At 43.0% G+C, this 23,729-nt stretch overlaps 1 protein-coding gene across 1 annotated transcript; it reads left to right on the top strand.

Moving 5' to 3' along the window:
• The first annotated feature begins 1,379 nt into the window (after window positions 1-1,379).
• KLHL42 (kelch like family member 42) lies at window positions 1,380-15,640 on the top strand. Its single transcript, XM_041486003.1, has 3 exons — window positions 1,380-2,315; window positions 8,609-8,802; window positions 12,512-15,640. The coding sequence occupies exons 1-3, from the start codon at window positions 1,414-1,416 to the stop codon at window positions 12,961-12,963; spliced, it is 1,548 nt and encodes a 515-aa protein (XP_041341937.1). The 5' UTR covers window positions 1,380-1,413; the 3' UTR covers window positions 12,964-15,640.
• Window positions 15,641-23,729: the final 8,089 nt, after the last annotated feature.

The raw sequence follows: 23,729 nt of genomic DNA, 5'->3' as shown, positions 1-23,729 counted from the left end.
GATGCTTTGAAGTGAGATAGAAAACAAGCACATGCAGAAGTCTACTTCACCTCAAAAAATGCTTTTATAAAAGTCAGCAGAAAAGAACACCTGTAACTGAGATTGACATTTGTGGGCTAGAGTTAAGAAGCTGAAGATCAACAAAACAGTAATAAAGGATCACAGTCATTTCATAGAGGAAATGCTAAAAAGTAAACAACCCTGCCTTCCTTAAAAGAGAGGGAAAAAAACCCCCACAAAACAGATTAGTGCCATTGAAATGTTTTAATAGTGGGGAGAAAAAAATCCCTTCTGAGCAGTGAAAATAGGGAGTTGTCTGAAAACTGAGCAAGCTGCACAAACTGGACATGAGTCACACTACTGCTAAAGGGAAAGAGTTTCTATGGTCTGCAATATCTGAAGGAAATACCTTTGTAAAGATAAAAAATATATTTTGAACATCTTTATAGTACATATCAGCATATGAGAATACAGGCATGACAGACTTCTCATCTGTTTCGGCAGATGGTATGGTTTTTTAAAGGACTGTTATTGTGTTTGAAAAATATAACAAGGCAAACAGCAAATCGATCATTTTACCCTTGCCCAAGATGCTCAGTTGCTAATTTGCTCTTTCCTTGTTCATGTCAAACTCAGGACCCTGGTACGTAGCTCACTCATGAGATGTCCTGTTCCACGACCTCAGTCTAAATAGAAAAGATGGAGCAGCAGAACAGGTTATGTCGTGTCTTCACAGGGCAAACCAGGGGCTGGGAGACGCAGGGAGCCAGGAGGGTCAGAGCAGAGCCACGTATCGCACATTCCATGGCCGGGTCCCTCTGCTGCGGGGGATTCAGCTCGGGAAGGGATGCGGCAGTGCGGGGATGCCATGGCACCAGGCTGGCTGTGCCGCTCACCCGCTGCTTTTTCCCTGCGCCTGTGCCTCGGGAATGCTGACCCTGGCCAGGGATGCAACGGTACATTTATGGCAAGGGGTTAGAGCTGCTGCTGCAGCTGCGATCCCGGCCCAAATCAGGAGAGGGGAGCACCAGGGGGGATCGCTGCGCCTCTGGGCTGTCCCCTGGAGCCCAGCACCGGCCTTTCCACCGTGTCCCTGACACCCACCCTGGCTGGGCCCGGGGATGCCCTGACGGCCCCCCTTGCGGGCAGCGCCGGAGCGCTCAAACATTGCCTTTTTCGGGCTTTTTTTCTCTTTCCTCCCTGTGTGCGGGTTGTTTGGTTTTGTTTTGTTTTTTAATTTTTTTTTTCCGCTTCTCCTTGTCACTCCTTGCAGGGCCGGAGCGGCGGCAGCGCCTCCCGGCATCCGGGCCGCTCCGCCCATCCCGGCCCGGCCCGTCCCATCCCGGCCGGCGGAGGAGGAGCCGGCGCGGCGGCTCCGGGCGGGCTGAGGCGCCGCCAGGCCCGCGGTGAGCGATGTCCCTGGCGGAGCGGCGGCGGCGGCGGCAGGAGGAGGAAGAGGAGCGGGAAGGGGAAGCAGAGGATGGGGCCGGTGCCGGGGAGGAGGTGGTGCAGATCCGGCTGGGGGACAAGTGCTACCCGGTGTGCAAGAGGAAGCTCATCGAGCAGAGCGACTATTTCCGAGCGCTCTACCGCTCGGGCATGCGGGAGGCAGGGCAGGGCCAGGAGGAGCAGCTGCTGCGCGGGGGGCTGAGCGCCCTGGGGCTGGAGCTGGTGCTGGACTTCATCAACACGTCCTGCCTGGCCAGGCTGGAGCAGGAGGAGGGCGGCGAGGAGGAGCCGCCGCTGCTGGAGGAGCTGGTGGAGGCCGCGTCCTACCTGCAGGTCACGCCCCTGCTGCGGCTGCTGCTGTCGCAGGTGCGGCTGGGCAACTGCTTCGAGCTGCACCGCCTGGCGCAGGTGTACGGCCTGCAGGACCTGCACGACGCCTGCCTGGACTTCATGGCCGCCCACTACCACCAGGTGCTGCGCAGGCCCGACGCCCGCCCGCACCTCCTGCTGCCCCCGGCGCTGCAGCAGCAGCTGCGGGAGCGGCGCATGAGGGGCACGGCCACCCTCCTGCTTCTCGGGGACTTCATGGGCGCCTGTCCGCCGGGGCTGCCCGCCGGCTGTCACCCCGCGGGGGACGCGCCCTGGGCCATGCTCAGGTACGACGAGGAGGCGCAGCGGTGGCTGCCGCTGGCCAACAACCTGCCCGCCGACCTGGTGAGCGTCCGCGGCTACGGCTCGGCCACGCTGGACAATTACCTGTTCATCGTCGGCGGCTACCGCATCACCAGCCAGGAGATCTCGGCCGCGCACTGCTACAACCCGTGCCTGAACGAGTGGAGCCAGCTGGCCTCGATGAACCAGAAGAGGTAACCTCTGCTCCCTGGGGTACACGTGTGTCCCTGTCTGGTGTTGAGATAGATCCTGTTCAGTCCCATGGCACTGGCTCAGCCTTAGGGACGCGATGCAGACCTGTCTGTGCTCTGAATTGCCAAACAAACCCAATGAGGAAACTCCTTTCCCGCTTTCTTTTTGGTGTATTGTAACTCCAGTTAAGTACGTGACAAGTTTTCCCACTCTTAGCGGGGATGTACAGGCTATACCAGAGCTGGAGATGGCCGAAACAATTCAGTTGCAGCAGCTGTCCAGTGGTCTGTACTTTCATAAAAATCTCAATGCTTTGTAGGCCTGCACTTCAGTGAAATACCAGAAAAACGTCAGGAAGATAGTGAGAAATTTCTCACTTGATGGGAATGCTTGGATCTGGGAATCATTTATCGTATTGACAATTTTCTTTTTTTACCTTTATCATTTTGAATGGTTTATTACACATTGATGTTTTAGTTTGCATTCAGAAACACTTGTATAATAAAGAGTAATAGAGACCCAGCCTTGAGGAGGGCCCAAGAAGAGAGGCCTTCTCCCTGGCCAAGGCTGTGGCTCCTCTACCTTAACCACATGTTGGAGTTATAAAAACAAAGGCTTTAATTTCACTAAAACAAACTGGCTTTGTTTCCAACATGAACTTCCTCTTTGTTTCCATTTCAGTAAAAGTATTTTAAATTTTATCTTTTCTCTCTGAAAAACAAAAAAGTAAGGAGGCCAAAATTCACTGCAGAATGGAAATCCTCTTCTCTGTCCTGTGAATTGAAAGAGCATGCACAGAAACCCAAGCCATTGGAATAAATGCTTTGTATCTGGGTAGTTAAACTGCAGTCTCTATTCCTGGCTCTGTTTAGCTTTTACCACCGAAACCCCCTCGAAACAGGGATTAAACCCAAAAATTAAGTCTTTCCCATTTCACCTTTATCCCCTCCCCCCCACTTCTGATCAGAAGCCATTTTTCTCAGTGTTTCTGACTGCTTGGAATGGCACTGAGAAAAGTTTCATGTGTAAAATGAATGTTTGGCTTTTAAGCACTACAAACACCTTTTCATACAGACCTTTCTTAGAGGCTGAGCCTGTAGCAGCGTTCCCTGAGGTGCCTGGGGAACAGAGATGTTTTAGCTGGCTTCATTTGACAGCAGGCCCTCTGCAAATGGGGTTGGGAGCACTTGGCCTTGCTAGAAAAGCAGGGTGGGGTCAGCCCACACAGTGTCTCCTATGGAAATTAACTTCATCACAGAAGTGCCACCTTGGTCAAATCACAGGGTTCTGTTTCTGTGGTGTCTATAGCAAGAGAGCTGCTACTATGTATGTTGACTGTGCAATGTGGGTTTTTAAAAAATACCTTTTCAAGGCCGTTTTTGCACCTTACAGTTTGCGTGTTCAAACTCTAGATCAGCCTTTTTCCTCCACACTTACCCTTTGTTTTTGCTAGGATGTATAATCATTATACTTGAAATAAACACATGGATATTTTCTCCTATTGCTGTTTTCAATGGCATTGCCACATCAACTTAATCTTCAAACCCATCACAGGTGACAGCAAGGTGTTCCTTAGACTAGAATTTCAACTGACCATATACTGCACAAAGACAGCAGGCAAATGGATATTTTTGGAATAATCTTTAGTCTTAAATTCCATGGTAGTTACTGCAGGCCAAAAAGTACCCAGAATTACACCTGCAAAGTAGCAGTGAGGATGTTGTTCCCTGAGTAAGTGGGGGAACTTTTTTTCATGGAAACTCAGCTGACCCTTCACAAAACACATCTCTGATTTTACCAGCTTCACAGAGTCTCAGCTCTGCAGTTCATTATTACTTTTTCTATCTGACATGACATGTCAGCTCCCTGATGACCGTCTGGATGCTTTATGGCAGAGGGGATGGCCTGTGCCCTAGGAGCCAGGAGCAGCACCATTTTTAACATGAGGGTTTAACATGCTGCACGACAGTGCTGATGCCTGACTGCCATGCATCTGTGCTGCAATTAGAGCTGCAGTTCACTTGGCATTGTATTTTTAGTTTGTTATGCTGTAGTAAAATAACCAGGGTGGTTGCCCAGCCTTCTCCTTAGGAATTACAGCCATGTGACTGTCTGGCAAATGAATTTATGTCAGATGATACAATTACATCCCATGGATGAAATTCGACATACCTTCAGGGAGAGCTCTATTTGACTTCAGACAGCAGAGGATCTGGATTTGTCGTGCATGAGTGACTGCATGTGTTGGCCTCAAAGGAAGGCTGAGGAGTTATAGATATGATTTTGCTGTTCTACTCTTCATATAAGTGCTTTCTGCCCTAAACAAACCTTTCAAGTTCTATGGTATTTTTATCATGAATTATTTCCATTGCTTAGATGAAACACTCCTAACTTCTAAGTAGAAGATGAAAGCCACCTGAATGTTTAGCAGCCATTCTGGTTTTGGTCTTCACTGTTGGCTTTCTTTTTAGGTGTACATGTTTTATAACTTTAGTTTCAAACTTTTTCACAATAGGCAAGTCCTGTATAATGTTCTTATGATGCCCCCCAGGAGCTTCAGAGAGTGTTATTCCCAATTTATGCATACCCAAGGGAGCTAAAATAATGTGCTCAGGCTCACCAAGGAAGCCTGTGACTGGCTAAGCATGGAATTTTTCATCGTCTGAGTGCTAAATCCAGTGCTGATCACAAATAGTCCACAACAGATCAGGTTTTCTAGACCTTTCCATTCTAGACATGTTTCTGTACTTGGAATTCTCAAGAGAGAGAATGACCTGAATTTTTTAATAGAAGCAGCTCCATGTTAGTGTTGCCCAAGATCACTCATGGTCTTTGGAGTCAGGAAGGTAACAAAGTGAATAGGGGACTGTTGCAGTAATGTCCTTGAATACCTTTCCAAACATTTTCTTTTTTTTTTTTTTGAGTGAACACTGTCTCGTGAAATTTTCTATTTAAAAATAATATAGGATTTCTACTGCATGTGCCAGTTATAGCTGTATATTCCACTTCTGTTTTCCTTTAGAACCTTCCTACTCGTGGCAGGTAAATCTTCCAGGCCTGGAAGACCTATGTAAGCGCAGGCTGAAATTATGCACATGGAACATGATTTTTGTGAGCAATCTGTACCTGAACCACTGCCACTCTGAGGACTCTTACAGGAGTGTAGGAGATGATACTTCTGGGGAATGATGCTTGTTCAGGAGACCTTCTCCTTCCTAATTTTTTACTGTTGTTTTTTTTTTTTGTTTTTTTTTTTTTTTTTTTAATTCACTCAAAATTCTTCTGTGTTGGAAGAAAATAGACTTCAAAAATTTTTTAAGTTAGAACCATCTATACCTTACTTACCACAAATGTATCACACACTATTAAAGCTAAATGTTTGATGCAGTGTACTCTGCAAATTCACATAAGAAATATAAAAAAAGGGAAAAAAGGGAACTCATTGAAAATATGTAAAACGCTTTGGAATTGCTCCGTAACTGTGCTTTCATGATTCCTTGTCTCTGTTGTAAGTGCTTTAACTCTAGAATAAAGAAGTCATCTGATTTGTGAGAAATTTTAAGGTTAAATTCATCATTTGGCAGGAGGAAACAATGCTGGTTACTCCAAGGCTCATGTTCTGCAGTAGGACCTAGGCTACCTTGCAAATAAATACATATTGAACTTGCTCTTGAAATCCTCCAGCAGTGTAGATTCCAGCCTACACTGGAATCTTCCTCCCAGGTCTCTTGTGCCCACGTTTAGCCACCCCCCTGATCAGAAAGTCCTCCCCAGTATCTGGGCTAACTCTTTTTAGTGTGCACTAAGTGAGATTGTCAGGAACAAAAACCGTGTGTGTCATTCATAGCCACTGCCACCACGGGCTCCTGCAGATATACCTAGCGCAATGCAGAGCCACAGGGGGTTTTGGGAAGCTGTGGAATGTTGTCTTGCATGCAGAAGGCCTCTCTGCTCCAGATCCTTTGCAGTGGTGTGTTATATTTTCCTTCCTTGGTGTGCGCAGCGCTTTGCACTTTGTTTAGTGAAGAACGAATTTTGAGCAATAGTAAAAGCCCTCAGGTCCCACTCACTGCTGTTCCTGGGCTCCTCTTCTGAGTCATTGTGGGCAGCAAAAGACAGCTCATACCTCAGCTTGTCCAAGCAAGAAGGGACCCTCTAGGCCTGGTTTTTGGAAAGCACATCTTGATCCCTCAGGTTTAGACAAGTGGCAGGTGCGAGTGGAGCTCTGTCGTGGTGGAATGTGACTGATGTGGCCCTGCTGTTTCCAGGCTGTAGTCCATGGAACAGTTGTTGGTTGTGGAGAGCTGGCTGCCTGCTCAGTGTTCGCTTTCCTTGTTTCCAGCTGCTCCAACACATTCAAAGAGACTAAAAATGCACTAAATATTTCCTAATGTGCACTCTCCATAAAGACACCTGCTGTTACTGGCATGGAAAGGTGAATGGCAGAAGTTTTGCATAGCATATTGAGCCATTGTCCAAACTTTCATATGAAGTGTGCTGATGGGTACTTGCAGCTACTTTTGAGTAAAATGAACCTTATTGTTAATAAATTCCATAAGTCTGAGATACCTCCACTGAATGTCATCCATTTTAATGAGTGTTTGGAAGTGGTTAAATGACTGACACAGATGTTTGTGGCCTCCTTGTAGAATATTTAAAGCTGAAAGTTGTGCTGTTTGTGTTTCAGTAGATAACTTTCCCAGTGATTTTGCCCCTTTGTTAATTTGTGGACGTTTTTTCTCCTAACTTTTGCAACAGGTATATTGATTTCAAAATCATGAAGTTTTGCAAGTAGTAGTATCTTCATTTCATACCTGCTTTTGATTGCCATGTTATTCAGGATTCTCTGAAATGGAAATGGAAAGCATAATTGCTATTGAGAGAATATGAACAGACTGACCTAATCGTAGATGCCAGGGTGGAAAAAAAAAGAATAAAAAGTAATTAATTCCTTCAAATGAGCATTTTAGTTTCCAAAGCTGTATCAGGCTGTCAAGAACAAAGTGATTCCATCTGGAAACAAATCCTTTTTCTAAATAAATTTAATACAAGAAGTTGCAAGGCAGTCTGCAGCTAGGCAGGGTTCATTTTATTCAGACAAAACTCTGCAAAAGTACTTAGCAGTAAGTTTTGAATGTTGGATTCCTGCAGGATGGTACTCCCTTTGCTGTCCAGCAGGCCAGTGCAGGTCTAAAACATCATTTCAGTTTTACAGACATAACACAGTTCCCTGTCTGGCTTTGTGCTGAGCTGGTGCAATCCAGGAACTGCCATACATCCAGTTAATTGGGATAGTAATGGTAAAATCTCAATTGGCTGAGCAGAAGAGAAGGAACAGCTTTTCCAGGCAATGAGACTGTTCCTGGGGAGAGGAAAAGCTCATCCTTTTTTAGACCAGCTTCCCTAGCTGGAAGGAAGAGCAGCATACAAGAGTTCTGCCTTCACATCCTCCAGGTTCTTCCTCCAGATCTGCACCTCTGATACCCATGGACAATTTGTTTCTCTCTGTGTTACCTTCAGGGTGTGAGATAGGAGACTTCTCGTGCTTCAGAATTAGGAAGTTGCCCTCTGCCATGTGTGAATTTTGAGAGCATAGTGGAACAGACTAGGAAATAAATGACCTGTTTGGAGGGCATTGCTCATGGGGTGCAGTGCCATTTTTGTTCAGCTATGGTTAGAACATAATTTACAGATAGATCTTTCTTCAGAGGATGTATTTAATAGTTTAATGCTGAATAGGCTACAGAGGATTCTCTCTTCTTTCTTTTGCTGAACAGGATTCAATGTGTTCCACTTTAAATTGCTTTTTTATTAGGGTTATTAATGAGATTCCATAATACAGCCTAAAACAAGTGTGAATAGGCATCCATCAATCCTTGTTTGAACTTTCTGCAGTTTTAACTGAAATTTTATCTTTCTCTGTGTGTCCATGTAATGTACTTTTCTCTACCAATGGCACATTGTTAAAAGCCAGATAAAGAATGACCTGTCTGCTGAGCACATTGGTTAACTGAACATCTAGAGCTGAACTGGCACAGATTGAAATACAAAATAAAATATTCCTCAGTCTCAGCAGCATCATCAATTCCATTCAAAGTCTCAGTGTCCTGAGTAATTGCAGTGTAGTTACAGCATTTTGGCCTGGCACAGAAGAGTTCACATGCTGCAGACACCTCAAGTGGTGGTGCAAGCTGCGAGTGGTGATGAGTGTGTCAGAGCCTGGCAAGGAAGAGCTTTCCTCTCTATTTCTGCACATGGATGCACCTCATTTCACTGCTGCAATCTGTTCTTTCAGGTCCAACTTCAAGCTCCTGGCTGTCAGTGGAAAGCTCTATGCCATCGGTGGCCAGTCCCTTTCCAATGTGGAGTGCTACAACCCAGAGAATGACTGGTGGAATTTTGTGGCGTCCATGCCAAACCCTCTTGCAGAATTCTCAGCTTGTGAATGCAAGGGCAAGATCTACGTTATTGGAGGATACACTGCACGAGGTAACAAGTTTGCTCTTACTTCTTGTTGCTTTTTCCCTGGTTGTTTCCCAGGCGCAGATAATTTTCTCCTGTTCTTCAGGAAAGCTTTTGAACTCATGTGGAAGGCTGTGTAATGCTGATTAAAACACAAAGAAATAAATTGCTGGTAGAAAATTGTTGATGAAATAAACAAAACAATAGCTCTATCAGAAAAGAATCAGTTTGTTGGATTTTTTTCAGAGCCTGTGTGGACCTGGGGCTCTGTTACTTGCAGAGAACAAGCTGATGGGTACTTCAGCACCCAGCTTAGCCACTACCCCTTTTCTTAGATTTTGATTACACAGTAGAGAGAGGTCTCAACATTTATACTTTGTTTGCTTTTTAAATACCTGGTTTAGACTGTCAGAAGGAAAAATTCATAGAAAATATCTGCCTGCCTTAGTATTTCTCATGTATTAACAGATGTTATGGTCTTTTCACTACAGTATTTCAGTGTTTCAAGTTATACCTTAATAATGGAATAGAACAATCAAAAGCTGAAGCAAGAACCAACACTTTCAGCTTACTTAATTTCTACACCAAATTTTCTGTAGACACTATACAGAGGGGAGGATTTGAAGTTTCATTCTCTTCTGACAATTACTTTTCTTTTATGCAGTGGGCAAACAAGTTAAGTTAAAAAAAGCTCACATTTGTTCATTCCTTAAGTACATAGTGCCATTTTTTGGGAGGAAGACATTTTCTCAGAGCTCTGGAAGTCAATTTTTTAAACATGTCGAGTGTTCAATATTTACCAGGACTTTGTAAGTTTGAATTTGGTCTTTGCCCACTTCAGTTGACCACAGCAGTTTTAAGGCTTTCTTTCCAAGCAGAGAATGAAATTAGAAGACAGATCAGCTTTTACAGACAGTACTGCAAGCAAAACTAAACTGATGTTAGAACAAGCTTCTAGTATCTGAGCAGATTTGAACTCTGAATCATTTTAAAGTTCATAAAAGACACACTGGTGTCCTTCTGGTCCTTCTGGTAATGAAAATCCTCAAACACATTTTGTCCAGACCATTCTGACCCAGAGCCTGGTGGCTTCTGTGAGGAAAATGTGCCTGTGTCTATATGGAGAGCTGTGCTGTGTGTGCTGCAGTCCCAGTCCTCTGGTCACCCCCACTAAAGGATCTGCTGGGGCCACTGTGCTCCCTCATGTTCAGCACTGGGACTCTCAGATGTCTGGCATGAAACACTTGTGCTGAGAAGTCAGATCCAAAGGGAAACATCCTGTGAGACAAGAGAACAAGGAGAAGGGGTTGAAACAGGTTAATGGGAAGTCTTGTCCCTAGAGACCACGGTTAGGGGTTTGGCATTTTTATCTAGTGAGAAAGGAAGAAGAGGCGAGGTGAAAGACCTCTGATTTGGTTAAGAGTGCTACACAATTATGGGAGGACCAGCTTTTCTCCTACACCCTCTGCACTCTGCAAGTTCCTTTTCTGATACTTGTGCTGTGCTTCCATCAGGCTGCCTGGTCCTGGTGTCATGAAGAGGAAGGTCAGCACGTTGCTGATGCAGATGCCATTCCTTTAAAACTCCTGAACAAGCCGTGTGCAGTCAGGATTGCTACCCTGTGTCAGCTCCTGTCTCAGTGTCTCAGTACTTGCTGCCTGTAGGTTCAGCTGAAGGAGAGTTGTGAGTTACCTCTGGCTTCCTCCACACTCCAGGGGATTGCTGCTGCCCTCCAAACCTCTGTCATTTCCCAGGTTTTTTCCTAAAAGCCTTTTTCAATGGAAATCAAGCAGTAAAACAATAGGAAGTTTTGAGCAGTGCGTAACTAGCACATTTAGGCTTCTGCATAAATCCAGGATCATTCAGGACAACAAACACCTGTGTTTGCTATAAATAATTTCCTGAACAAGGGTCTAGAATCAGTTTTTCTGTAACATCTTGGTAGCAGACTTAGACACCAGAATTGCCACAGTTACACTGTTGATTTTCCTTCTCAAGTATGCCAATGTCAGAAAGTGTTAAGACCTGAAGATATGAGAAACACTAAGGTTTATACGCTGGTTTGCTACCTTTACTACATAAAACACATGCAGCAATTAATGTTCTTTGTATTATGTTATTTTTAGTAATTTTTGGTATTTCTGTATATACCTCAGTTTTGGTAGATTTTGTGGGCTGTTTTTTTTTAAATTTGTGTAGAGCTTTCTCCTGAGGCTGCACTTTCCAAAAGATGTCGGGATCTGGAATTTTCCACTGTAAATTATAATGAATAAAGTCTTTCTCTTGAATTTGCAGCTCTCACTTCTGAATCTAGATCCTAATAGAAATTCCATGTCACACACTGTAGTGTTCACATTTTGTATTGTGGGTTTTGTTTTGGGTTTTTTTTTGTTGTTTCAGTGGATATAAAAGACCCAGGCTGTGGACTGAGCATGTGAGTGCCATGTTGCAATGGACTTCTATTTCATACACCTCCTCTCAAATAGTTTACTGCTATAGATAGTCATAGAAACTTAACTGGGACTTCTCCTCCCCTTAATGAGTCAGAGAATGATAGGTTGTTTGTAGACAAAGGTCATCTATATGTAGAGCTGTAGTTTCACAGAGCACTGCCATGAAAATAATCAGGGTGCAAATGCTGGATGGAGCAGCACCTCCCTGATCATGCCACTGATGCACTTCATTCACGACAATCCAGTTATATTTCTGGCTATTTATACCTGTGCCCTCACAGAACTTGTCTGTATGTCCCTGTCTGCTCTTCCCCCTGGGAGCTCATCTGGAAGTCATCATGCAGGACAGACTGGTACTGGGGAGGAGATTTAATAAAAGACCTGTCTAGAGTCTGCAAACCTGTTCCTGCTTGTCACTTGAGGTTGGATTTGAGCTCAGGTCTCCAGAGACTAGAACTGAATTTATTGAGTCGTGTGGATTCTGTGATAATTTAGTGACCTAGATAACCTTGGGCACAGCCAGGTTCTTCTCTCACCATAAATCAGGGTGGCATTTGTAACAGTTTTGTGGAATAACACTATTGCAAACATATGCACATGCTGAGTTGTGAATTATGGAGATGATTTCAGCTTCTTTCTGAGCCTCTGCCTGATGGCAGAGCACAGATTTCCTGGTTCTTAGATGATTTTGACAATGTGTGTTTCTCTCTTTATAAGGTGCCCTTGGGTCATACAGACCACTTGCTGAAATGTAACCAGGTTTACAAATTTTATTCCATAAAACTTTGATTTGTGGACCAAAATGTGAAGTATCAGAGTTAAGCTTGGATAATAAATCATCATTTGGCAGCCATTAATGAAGTGTACTCTCTTCATGATAGCTTGATTCATCTGTGACCACTTCTGGAGATGAGAATATTGCTCCATTTCCCTCTTTGTAAAAAAATACTTACATATCAATCAGAGACAAAATTAAAAGCATAAGCTGAAAGGTAGGGATTAGATTCTGCTAAAATCTGCGGGCCCAGACTATTTACATCATGTAATGTGCCAGAAGTAGCATCATTTATTTCCCCTGTGCCAAGGAACAGAACGTTCAAAGTTTCTTGTCCAGGGCAAAGAGCTGCAGTTGTCAGTGATCACCAGTTCTCCCCTGGCTTGCCCTGCAAGTGTGTGAGCAATCTGCAGGAAAGGCTGGGACACTTTGTAGGAAATAAAAACGCTCCCCCACCAGTGCCTTGTGACAGAATTATTGATTTGCGAATGTCTCCTCTCTGTTTCAGGCAGGAACATGAGCATCCTGCAGTACTGTCCCACTTCTGATTCCTGGACCAACTTGGAGCTGTGCGACGTGCACGTCCGCAAGCAGCAGATGCTGTCTGTGGAGGAGACCATCTACCTGGTGGGGGGCTGCATCCTCGACCCCGGACCAAGCCAGAGATCCAGCCCCAGTGAGGACGTGCTGACAGTGCAGTCCTACAACATTGCCACCAAAGAGTGGCTCTACCTCAACGAGAACTCATCCAAATCCGGCCTTAACTTGACTTGCACTCTCCACAACGATGGAGTCTATATCTTGAGTAGGAATATCACTCTGTCTTCCAGCTTGGAGCAGCGTCTCTTCCTGAAGTACAACATATTCACAGACACTTGGGAGACCCTGGGACGCTTCCCAGCCTTTGGACAAAACATTCTGATCTGTTCTATGTATTTGCCTGATGGGCGAGAAGTGTAACAGTACCAGGGTTTTCTTTTCAGTTCATTAATGGTTCTTTGATGAAATATTGCTCCCTCTGAATAATTCCATTTTCAGAATGTCATGTGGTTGCATAATGCAGGCATAAAATACTGATTCTTTTCTCTAAAAAGGTTTCAGAATTCAGTATGAAGAGAAATGCTTCCAGAAACAGTTTTAAGATGTGGATTTGAAAATTTTACTAGTGTGGATTAAAATTTCACCAGGTATTGTTTGCAGCTTAAACATAAAATTATTGTGTTGGCAACAGATACAGGAGTTCCAAAGGCAAAACTGATCAGTCTGGTTTTATTCTTCGTCTTAGTAGACAGTGTAGAACAAAACATATGCATTTTAAAAGTGGAAACAATTCAATAAAGTAAATAATTAGTATAATCAAAATCACATCAGGATTTATTTCTTTCAAAATACAGTTTTTACTCAAGCTATGTTCTGTCAAATGCACACTGTTTCAAATTGTTTATACTATCCCGTTTTTATCTCTTCCATGGCAGCAAGTGAGATTTTCAAAGATGCTAGCAACTGGGGTCCCATCAAGAACTTTCTCTGAATTATTTCTAGTGCAATGCTTTGCCAGGGACTGGTAGGAATTACCTAGAAGCTACAGTTGCTGATTGGAAAGTAGATGCTCCTTTAATGGAAGTTGGCAGTATTTCTTGCTACTATTAAGATAGAGGTAAAAAGGCTCTTTATTCAAATGTGGAGTTTCCTAATTGTCATAAAGGTTTGAGTCTTAGTCACCTTGTTGTGTTCTGGGTGCTTAAAACTGAGTTTTAAAGATGAAATTGCAGTTGGCAGCAAGCTGTGTGTTGTGAAGATGTCCCTGAGCATGTGCAGAGGTGATCCTACTCCAGGCACATCCTGATTGTAACACTGCTGTGGGACATGCATGGAAGGCTTGGCTCTCATAAATGACTCCCTGAACACATCCCCCAGAGAGAGGACCTGTGAGTGTTGGCTCTTTCTTGTGTCACCAGGGAAGGTTGCCTCAGGTTTGCCACCCAGTGTTGTACTTTTGTAAAGGGCACTGTAAGGTGGTCACTGTGAACACTCCTTTGTGAGGATCTGCAGTGGATACTGTGGGAGCTTCTCCCAGTTCCTGCCTCTTGCCTGGCGGAATTGCAGCCACACTGGCCCCTTTTCTCCTTGTAGTTCACAAGTGCAAAAGGTCTTCTTGAGAAGCCTGCCCAGCTCTGGAGAGTGTGTCCTCACAACAAGGAGAGGAAAAGCTCTGGGTCACCATGAGAAGAACCAGGTTAGAAATGTGCTAAACACATTGCAGGGATGCTGGTTCTGCACCAGCTGTTCATCCTCATAAGATGAAATTTAAAGCACCTGAACACATTCCTAATGTGTGGAGATGTCTTTTTAGTTTCTTCATTAGAATTCAGGAATCTGAATCTTCTTTTGAAGACAGGGATCTGTTGTACGGAGGATGAGGCAGCAAATGGTTCCCTCAGGGTTCTTGTAACTCCTTGCTTTTCCACAGTTTTGAATGAAATCTGTTCTTGCTAAAGTGCCTTGCCAGTCACTGCTCACACATTAATCTTGGTGCTTCCAATCACCTGTAGCAACCCAAACAGAAAATCCTAGGAAGCTTCTCCAGAATGAGGGCATTTGTGTTTGAACACTTTCAGGATGAAAGCAAGCACAACACAAGGTATTTTGGATGTCTGAGATTTACCTTTTTGGGTGGAACTTTTGCAGCCTGGTGGAGAATGTCATGCCTCAGCCCAAACTGGTGCCTGCCACTCAGCTCTGTCTGACTTCAATTAGCTAAGTCCATGTTGATTTATTTCCTTTGAAGACATTGTGCAACTGCTGTGTTTTGACAGCAGCATCACCACACAATTGCTCTTCTGCAATGAAGCAATTAAGTGACTTTTATAAGATGCTTCTTCCAGAAGTGTTTTAGAATAAATATCAGCAGGGTGCCATTACCTTGTGATAAATTATCTCAGTCACATTATGCTACTTGCTTTCCTAAATTTCTGTTCAGTTCCAGATTCAGTACTCTACAGTCAACTGTGACCAATATTGGTGGAGAGAACCACATCCAAGTCACATCCAAATTCTCTTTTCTAACAAATTAACCAAGAAACCCTGTCACTCCTGGGTTTGCAAAGTGGGGTGTATCAAATCCTTTCAAACCCATTCATTTCTTAGTGCAGTCATAATTCCAAAACTATGACATCATCTTCATGTGATTACTCTTTTTCAGAAGAGGCCTTTCCACACTGGGTTTATCTTGGTTTCAACTTCCAACAATCAAGTGACCAACTTGAAAACCTGCTCAAATGCAGAAGACAAAGATGTGTGTGATTGTAAATACAGTCAGACCCTTTTGTCAGTCCATGGTGCAAATGCCTCCTACACTGACATCTAACAGTACTGCAGTCACAAATCAAAACTGGTGTTTAATTTACTGGTAGCATTAATTAGTGTAATAATCTAAATGTACTGTATTACTACAGGCCAAAATAAAAATAAATGCTTTTTTTTCAACGGAATCCTTTGCAGAAAAGTATGCAGTGTGTGTGGCCCCATACCTCAGGAAAGAAACCAAACACTGTAATGGCTGTCTCGTGCCCTGTTTATTTTCTTCCTATCAGTTTTATACTTCATGTTCACTTTTTATATTTTGGGGCAAGGAAAATGTCTGAGAGCCACTAACAGAATAATTAAACACTACTTTTTAGCCAATGGAAATGTTCAGTGATCCAGTGTGCTCTCCTTTCTCTGGTGGTGGGAGGAAAAGGCCCTTGATCTTAGAAGTAGCCAAAGAGTCCTTGCAGTTTGACCAAATGGAAATTCCTCTGTTGTTCTCATGTTGCTCCAAACTTACCGTGTGGGCTTGGAGAGATCCTTCCAGCTCCTGGCATCTGCATCTCCAAAAGTGACACATGAGTAGGAGCGTTCATCTTGTGGGAACACAAGGGTTCTCTGGTGTGTAGTGTTTGAAAGAGTTCCTGAGCATGTGAAGTACATTTGTCCTAAGTGCTGTAACTGCTTCCTTGGCTATTCAGACTGCTCCAGCAAGTGCTAATTACCTCAGCAAGTGCTAATTATTTCAACCTCTGCTAATTACCTGTAATTTGAACTAATGGCTATTTCCAGCCTGTTTCTTTCCTTCCTTCTTTTTTTCTATTTAGTCACCCGACAGTCTGTAGTTCATCTAAGTTTCCTGGTCTTGGTGTTCCCAAGTCTGTATCCAAACTCCAGACTGCTGCTTTCCTGCTGTGGCTGGGTTATCCAGTGCTTTATATCTCCACTATTTATCTTCTCTGCCTCATGGACTGGTCTGACCAGCAAAAGCTGACTATGGCAGAGGATGATCCTGAGCTGAAAGAAAGAACAACAGCCCCCAAAGTCCTGAGGGAGGAGTAAATGGAAAACTCTGGGAACCCAGTCCCTCCTCGTAAAATGCAGAAGCATTTGAGAAGGTTGCTCACATCAAGGCGAAGAGGGAGTGTAAAAGTTTCTTCCTTTCTGGGAATGGTTTGTGGTTTTCAATGTGAAATAAGAGTTGTGTGGGGCTTAAGTTTAATCTCTCTGGCTGCTTTCCATGGGTTTCCCTTTCTGTCCTGTCGGCTGACCTCTTGAGCTTAGTATCTGTGTTTTGCATTCTTTGAGGATTTTTTTTTGCCTTTCTACATCAGTGTCCAGCACATTTTTCTGAAATCATAAGCCAGTAGTTTGTTGGTTTTTTCTGTGTGTTGCTCTCCTTTTCACACTCATCTATGTCTGTCTGTCACAAAGTAGTTTGTAATTCAGGTGTAACCTTTTCATTTAGTCAATTTTGGGCTCTGGGGAGAGAAACCTACAAAGCTACAAATGTTCAGTTTCCTTTCATCCTCATTTCAGTGAGAAGTGATGCTGCAGGCACTCAGTTTGTGGGAGTTGGTCTGTGACAGCATGGAGAATGGAGGGCATGGAGTGTAACAACATTTTTTTGTTTATTTAACACATAAGGTGCTCAAAGCCTCCTACGTGCAGAAGTTACTCCTCCCCACCATCCCTGTGAGATAAGATACACTCTGTAAATGGTGTTAAACCAGAGACATCCTCGGAAGAGCTGCTGGCGAGACCAGCAAATTTATAGGTGTTCATCAAGAGCCGTCCTCAGAGGGCAGAACTGTCAGAGTGTGCGGATATATTGATTTTGCACTTAGAGCAGTGACCAAAGGGTGGCTCCCTAGCCCCACAGTAAGGCTTAGGAGCCAGAGCTCATGCTCTCAGACAGAAAATTTAAACCCCTTTACTGTCGTTCTCAGACTCTGATTTCCATCTAACCAGCTTTGAGCCTAGTTTAGTGCAACCTCTGGGTTGTTGGTTTTTTTTTTTTATTTCCTGAGAAGGAGAGTGGAGTTGGGAAAAGGAGTCTGGATTTTTTGAAATGATAGGGATCATGCACTCACAGATTTAAAATCACTCTTCCAGTTATACATGCTATATGGATTGTTTTCAAAAAGCAGTGACATTACCAGTTAACACATGCTGTTAAGTCCTGTGAATATCAGTATTGTCTAAAGTAAGATTTGGTTCCTTTTTTGCAATTAGAAGAGTAAACTATTGCAATTCCTGTACTTTTCTAGTGGAAGGCTGATTATACAGGGTCCAATTTTAGAGTACCCACTTACATCATGTGCTGAACATCTTCAACCTATATGTGCTTCAAGAGGAAAGACATTCAGCACCTTAGCAAAGATGTTTCCTGTTTGTTAGTACTTAGAACATTACTTAAGATTGAGCAGTGAACACAAACTCTGAATCATCCTTCCCTCACTCAATTTTTCAGTTGAAATTTATGATTATTCACTCTGGTGATTTTCCACTCTCTGATATTTTCCAGGTGTATTAAAGGGTGTGTCTTGTGATAAGATACTTACCTTTTATAAGTAATTTTCAGCATCTTCAAAATTACTTACTCTATAAACTTTCTAGTTTACTTTTATTAGTCATGCTTCGAAAAATAGTTTTGTCGAATTTTGAGTACTTTTCTGTACTTTGTATTGGAAATATCAGGGATTTCAACAGTGTAAGGGCAGGGAAATATCTGTAGCTCTTCAAGGACACGACGTCAGCTGTGTAAGGTCTGAAATATAAAACGTGTCATTACTTCATTTCCTCTGAAACTTAGTCTAATTTGCAGTTAACTAATTTAATTGTATTAATTTACTAATTTTAAGTTTTACACCATTCACTGAAGTTAAAACACTTTCAATTGAGCAGTGGTTTTGGAGGTGGTGTTAAAAGGGCTCTGTGTTCATCTTTGGATATTCTTATTATGATTTAGTTTTTCTACTGGGGCCTTATAATTGTCTGGTATCCCACTGAATACCTTTTTATTTGGTTGTCAGGGAAGTTTTTGCCCACAGGTAGGGCCTTGATTTATTATGAAAACCAGAGCTGTGTCATTTGAGAATGTGTGTTTTGAAGCTGTAAATTACTGATTGATGATAACTGCAGTGAAGCCCAGAATTGTGGGATTTTGGGTGGCAGGGGTGAAGATTAAGCTAGGAAAAAGCTGCTTAGGGACAGCCACTCTCTAACCTCCAGGCATAAGCAATTTTCAATTGCAGAATCAGGTAGAAATGGTTTTAAAATAAGAACTACTTCTTCCCTCTTCTCATCTCTTCTGCAGCCCAAACCCTTCAGTCACAGTAATTTGTGGCAAGCCATCTGTACTTGGGGAGAATGTTGGTAGTGAGGTAGGAATGTGCTGCTTGTGTGGGTGATCTCTTATCAGAACCTGGCTTGGCAGGCCAGGAAACCTTCCTGCTGCTTTCCTGGAGGACACTGATGGCTCTTTAATGTCATGTTATCTGCTAATGTGTGTGTGATGAGAGGTGAGGCAGGGAGAGGAGTCACAGAGGAGCTATTGTGGACCTGATAAAAAATGCACAATAGCCTTGTAGAAAAACTACTTTTTTTTTTTTTTCTTTTTTAGTAGAGCCTGATCCAAAGCCTTTTGATGTTAATAAAAAGAACCAGGCACATGATTGAGTGAATTAGATAACTCTGAAAGAATCCAGAGGGATGTTAATTGTACAACTGGCTGATGAAAGAAGAGGCATAGGCTTGGAGAGCCTTGGTACAGTGTGATCTCTGATATGCCCCATCTGGGGTTTTTGAATTTCACTGTGAAGGTGTCCATTGTGTTAACACAAGTTTATCAAATATACTGGCTCTGAAAAATCAGGAGAATGATGTTTTCCTAGGAATATCTGGGGAGAAGGTGAACATCTCTACAATTATGCTGGTGGGGAGTTGCTGAGAAAATATTGCACTCATACTTCTGGTTCTGACCAGCAAAGCACGTCTGTGTTTCCTTGTACCAAGAAATGTGGTATGTCAGGTGAGGTTGAAGTGTTTTACTTTATACCCTGGTGCTGTGAGATTTTTGTTTGTTTGTTTTCTTGCACAATAGCATCTCAAAAAAAAAAAAAAAAATCTTGTATCCAGGCATTAGATCCTTCTCCCACAGGCTGTGATAATGCCATAGCCAACAAAATGGCCTGAGTATGGTCATGTGGGACTGACAGGCATCATCCCTTTGTTAATGTGATATATACAAGTACAGAAGATTTATTTGTACAAGGTTTAGAACTTTGGCTGATATTCCATGCAAGGTGAAACAGCTCCAGGAACTTTTTGAGAACAAAACATCTCAGGGTGGTTTTCCTCTATAGGAAAGATAAGGGTGTGTCCCGCATGGGGATTTGAAATTCTTGAGGAAGAGGATAGACTTAAATCTAGATCTCCTGTGCCTTGGAAAATCTCCCAGTAAACACAGTCCCTTCTTTCTTCAGTTTGTATGGGTAACTAGTTTTTGTTACTTGCTTAAGCCAAAAAAAAAAAAACAACCCAAAACCATAAAACCCCAAAACCAAAACCAACCAACCAACCTAACAAACAAACAAAAAACCCCAAACAATTCTGAAGCTTTATGTGGGATAATTAAATTGTCTGGTTTTCAGAAAATAAAATATTTACCCCAAGATGTCTACACACCAAACATCTGTATAATGCACCAAAATCTGTGTGTCCAAGCTTGCTTTTCCTCTATGTTAATTCCCTTGCTTTATCTTTACATCTGTTACATCTTTACATCTTTACATCTGGAGTATTGAAATCAACATTGTTCCTGCTGCGTCCTCTGAGTATTTGTGAATTTCAGCTGGTGAAACAGGAGTGTTTGTCTGTCCATCAGCCAGGAATAGCTGTACCTGTCTGAGGAGAACTGGGCAGGGCTCTTCTGGCAGGCTGAGCCAGCTGTTCAGGACTGGCTGTGAGAGCTGCCTGCACTCTGAGGAGTGAGAATTGATCAGTGTGGCCATAATGCCCAAAGAACATCCCCTTCCCGAGCAGCATGATTTAACAGTAACTCTGAAATTGTTTCCTTCTGAATTTTTGTTGATCCATCTGCCCTCCAACACCCTCAAATCAGAGAGATTTTCTTCTGCCAGCTGCATTGCATAAAAAGTTCCACTCTCTCCATGGCCCCTGAAATCCAAAGTAAACACACAGGAACATAAACCCGTTCACCCCTTCTGGGCCCAGCACTCAGCAGCCTCCTCACCCCTCCAGTGATCAATAAAAGCCAGAAAGGGAAAAAAACCAACAGCAAATACTTCCATCCCACTTGGTATCAGAGACCCCCAAGTCACTGGCAGCAAGAAAAATCCCTGCTTTTCTGCCAGGCTTTCTTTGCCAAAGGCAGACTTTACTTGGGAGCAGTCGTCCTTGGCTCCAGGCCCCTCTGTCAGTTGCCATAAATAGCTGGAAATTCAACCTGTCAAGCTGTTCCCTGCCAGTATAACACCTACTTCCTTCAGGTGCCACAGGGTGGGACATATTAGGAACTCAGCAGCCCATTAATTCTTTCCTGGTTTCTGTGGGAGGTCTTCACAGAAGTTCAAGATTTTCTTGAGAGGCAGAAAATTTGGGATTTGAATTCCACCCTCTGTAGCAAGCATGGATCATATATATTAATGCTAGTCTGCCAGTCTTTTTGTCAGGATTCAAATGTCCTTGTGCTTTAAAAGTGAATGAAGGCAACGGCCAGGAAACTGTTGTGGTGCAATGAAAAAGTGAATTGAGGTGCAGAGTACCCTGTAATTTTAGTGTTCACAGGTAAGTACAGCAATGGCAACACAGGAAAAAGGGGCAAAGATTTTTTAACATGGTCTGTAATGCCTTAAATATGGGGACATTAAATCTCCAGAATGGACTCTAATTCAAAAGTTCAGTGCTTAAGTGCCTTCTGAAGTGTTTCTAATTAGCCATCTAGAACGTCTAGTCAATCACCCTGAGCTGTTTCTGTAAATTTTACTAAGCAGCTTTCTGTGTCTTCCTCTCTTCAAGGCTTTGCAAATTTGAAAGCACTGTTTGCTCAATGTAACAAATTAAATTGGGTTGCCTTCCCTTGAGCCATGTTATCTGGACAGAAATAGTGCCTCACTTCCAGTGTGGAAGTGCAGTTCTTCCAGTTCAACTCTCCACAGTTTTTGCACAATGCTTTCTTATTCCAGATAAGAAATTGCAAATATACTTTATTTGTCCTGTCCGTTGAAAGCTGTTGAGCAGTGATCAGCAAACAGGAATCGTGTGACGCAGGAGAACCACGCTGTGGGGTTTATTTAAGCATGAAGTGTAGCAACAGAAGCAGTGCATGTTCAAAAGAAGAGAGACAGAGAAACAAAAGTACTTGGAAATAGAGGGTCTATGTCTGTACAACAAAGTGATAACCTGGGTTTGGATGCACACCTCTTTCGTGCAGGTGTCTGTTCACCATCTGCTCACTTTTATACTTCCTTTAAGGCAGAGTTTGTTTTATCCCATGCTGAGAGACATCTTTTCATTTTGCACCCTTTTATTTCCTCTCCCATCTCCTGTGTTTCCTGTGACTGGGACATCCCTTGCATGTTGTAGATGATTTTGGGACGAGGGAGCAGCTGTGCACATCTCTCTGTCCCTTGTTCTCTGACAGCAGTTGCTGTTAAGGAATATTTAGGACCCAAAGTTCTTTACTGTGCCTTTTACTTCATTCACTTAAAACTACCTTTCTGTTGGAAGTAATGATCTATCAATTTGTGGCTCAAATCTGCAGAACAAACACAGGTTTTGATGTTGCGTTGTGGCACTGATGGAATCCCACCAGGGCCAACAAGTGTGAAAATTATTTAGTTGATCGTTTCCTATGAAGACCTGGGAGAATATTGCATAGTACTTTTTTTGGGATCTCAGAAAAGCCACTTCCCGGGCTTTGCCATCACAGATCTCCATGGTTTGCAGGTCATCTCTATGAAAAAGGAACCAGTGGGGAATACTCAGAGCAGTAGTGTTAGGCAGAATCCTACTGAATTGCACCAGAGAGTGGATTTTTACAGCAGTAAGAGGTGGTGGATAGGGGAGGGAAAGATGTGTAGCGTTTCCTAGAACTCTGCCAGTGTTTCACAGTGAACTTGTTCCAGGTGGCTGTCAGTTTAATCTGTTCTGCAACAGGTGGGCAGTGGTTTTTGGTATGAAGAAATGTTCCTCAGCAGGCTCAGATCAGAATGAATCTGCCTTGGTGGGACTTCACAGCCCAGCGAAATTAGGAGTGAGAACTCCCTTTTCTCTGTGTGTTTGAACCAGCTCTGTTTGGCCACAGCACCAGGGCACCTTTTGTGCCAGTCCGTGGCACCTTCAGCTGCTCCTCTGTTGAGAACCTGCAGGGACCTCGTGGTTCCACTGCTTTTGGTCTGGGTATGTGTATAAAAGAGTCTGTGCACACATTCATCCAGGTCCCTGCTCCAAAAATTTTCCTGTTACCTCTGAAAATATTTTCCTTCAACTTTAAGGGATGTATTATCTAAAAGAAATTAATTTCCAGATGGTCCCTCTCACTCAAGATGATTTTGAGTGCCCAATTAAAAATTTAACACTTCCAGCACATAAAAACCACAGTGTTAAAATAATCTTATAATTTGAAACATAAAAGCTTACACATTCTCCAGTTCTATATGGATCTACACCCTAGGTAAGATCGTTTAATGACTTCTTAATGATCTACATGCTCTGTCCTAAAGTTACATTTCCAAATATGATTTTAACACAAACTGCCATTTGTCACATGCTATAAAAATGCATTGTTCAACATTTTGCATTGTTCAAGATAATTTCTAAAAGTAAACTCATATACCTAGGATAAACCCAATGCACTTATTCCACAGCTATAGTTCACTACTTTTGTGAAGTATACCATGCATTCTATAAATATTTAGCATATAATATAGTTCCTTTAGTAAATATTTAAGTAGCTATCTAACCTATTCCAGCACAGATGCAGACTTCCCCACGATGGGGGGAAGAAAATGTTGCTAGGGGTTGCTGGATTAAATGCTATACCAAGTGCACAGCCTGGTTTTGCAACAGCAGTGCATCTGTTATCTAGAATAAATATATGGTTTTGACTCTGAAAGGACTATTTGTATGAAGTAAAAAGTTTCCAGGAGTGGAGGCTTATTATAATTGTATCTTTTTGCAGCCTTTGATCATGATGGAAATCTCTTTTCTTAGGCTGCTCAGTACCACTGATGATTCCCTGTTCGAGGAGAGAGAGCTGACTAGAGCACACCAGTGAGATTGGAAGGGGTCTGATATCTCAAATCCATATTCCCAGATTACTGGCATTTTTGGCATTTGAGTTAGCCATGTTGTGAGTGTCCTGGGTTTAACTGGATGTCTCTTTTCCTTGTCCT

The sequence above is a fragment of the Pyrgilauda ruficollis genome, unplaced genomic scaffold, assembly GCF_017590135.1.
Source record: "Pyrgilauda ruficollis isolate IOZ18807 unplaced genomic scaffold, ASM1759013v1 scaffold73, whole genome shotgun sequence".
NCBI lineage: Eukaryota > Metazoa > Chordata > Aves > Passeriformes > Passeridae > Pyrgilauda > Pyrgilauda ruficollis.
Note: the sequence above shows the minus strand (reverse complement) of the source record. Positions and strands in the feature narration are given on the sequence as shown.

Coding starts and splice junctions, on each gene's coding strand:
- KLHL42 (XM_041486003.1), top strand. CDS start 1,414: ATGTCCCTGGCGGAGCGGCGGCGGCGGCGGCAGGAGGAGGAAGAGGAG. Junction 2,316..8,608: donor GCCTCGATGAACCAGAAGAG/GTAACCTCTGCT, acceptor CTGTTCTTTCAG/GTCCAACTTCAAGCTCCTGG. Junction 8,803..12,511: donor TGGAGGATACACTGCACGAG/GTAACAAGTTTG, acceptor TCTCTGTTTCAG/GCAGGAACATGAGCATCCTG.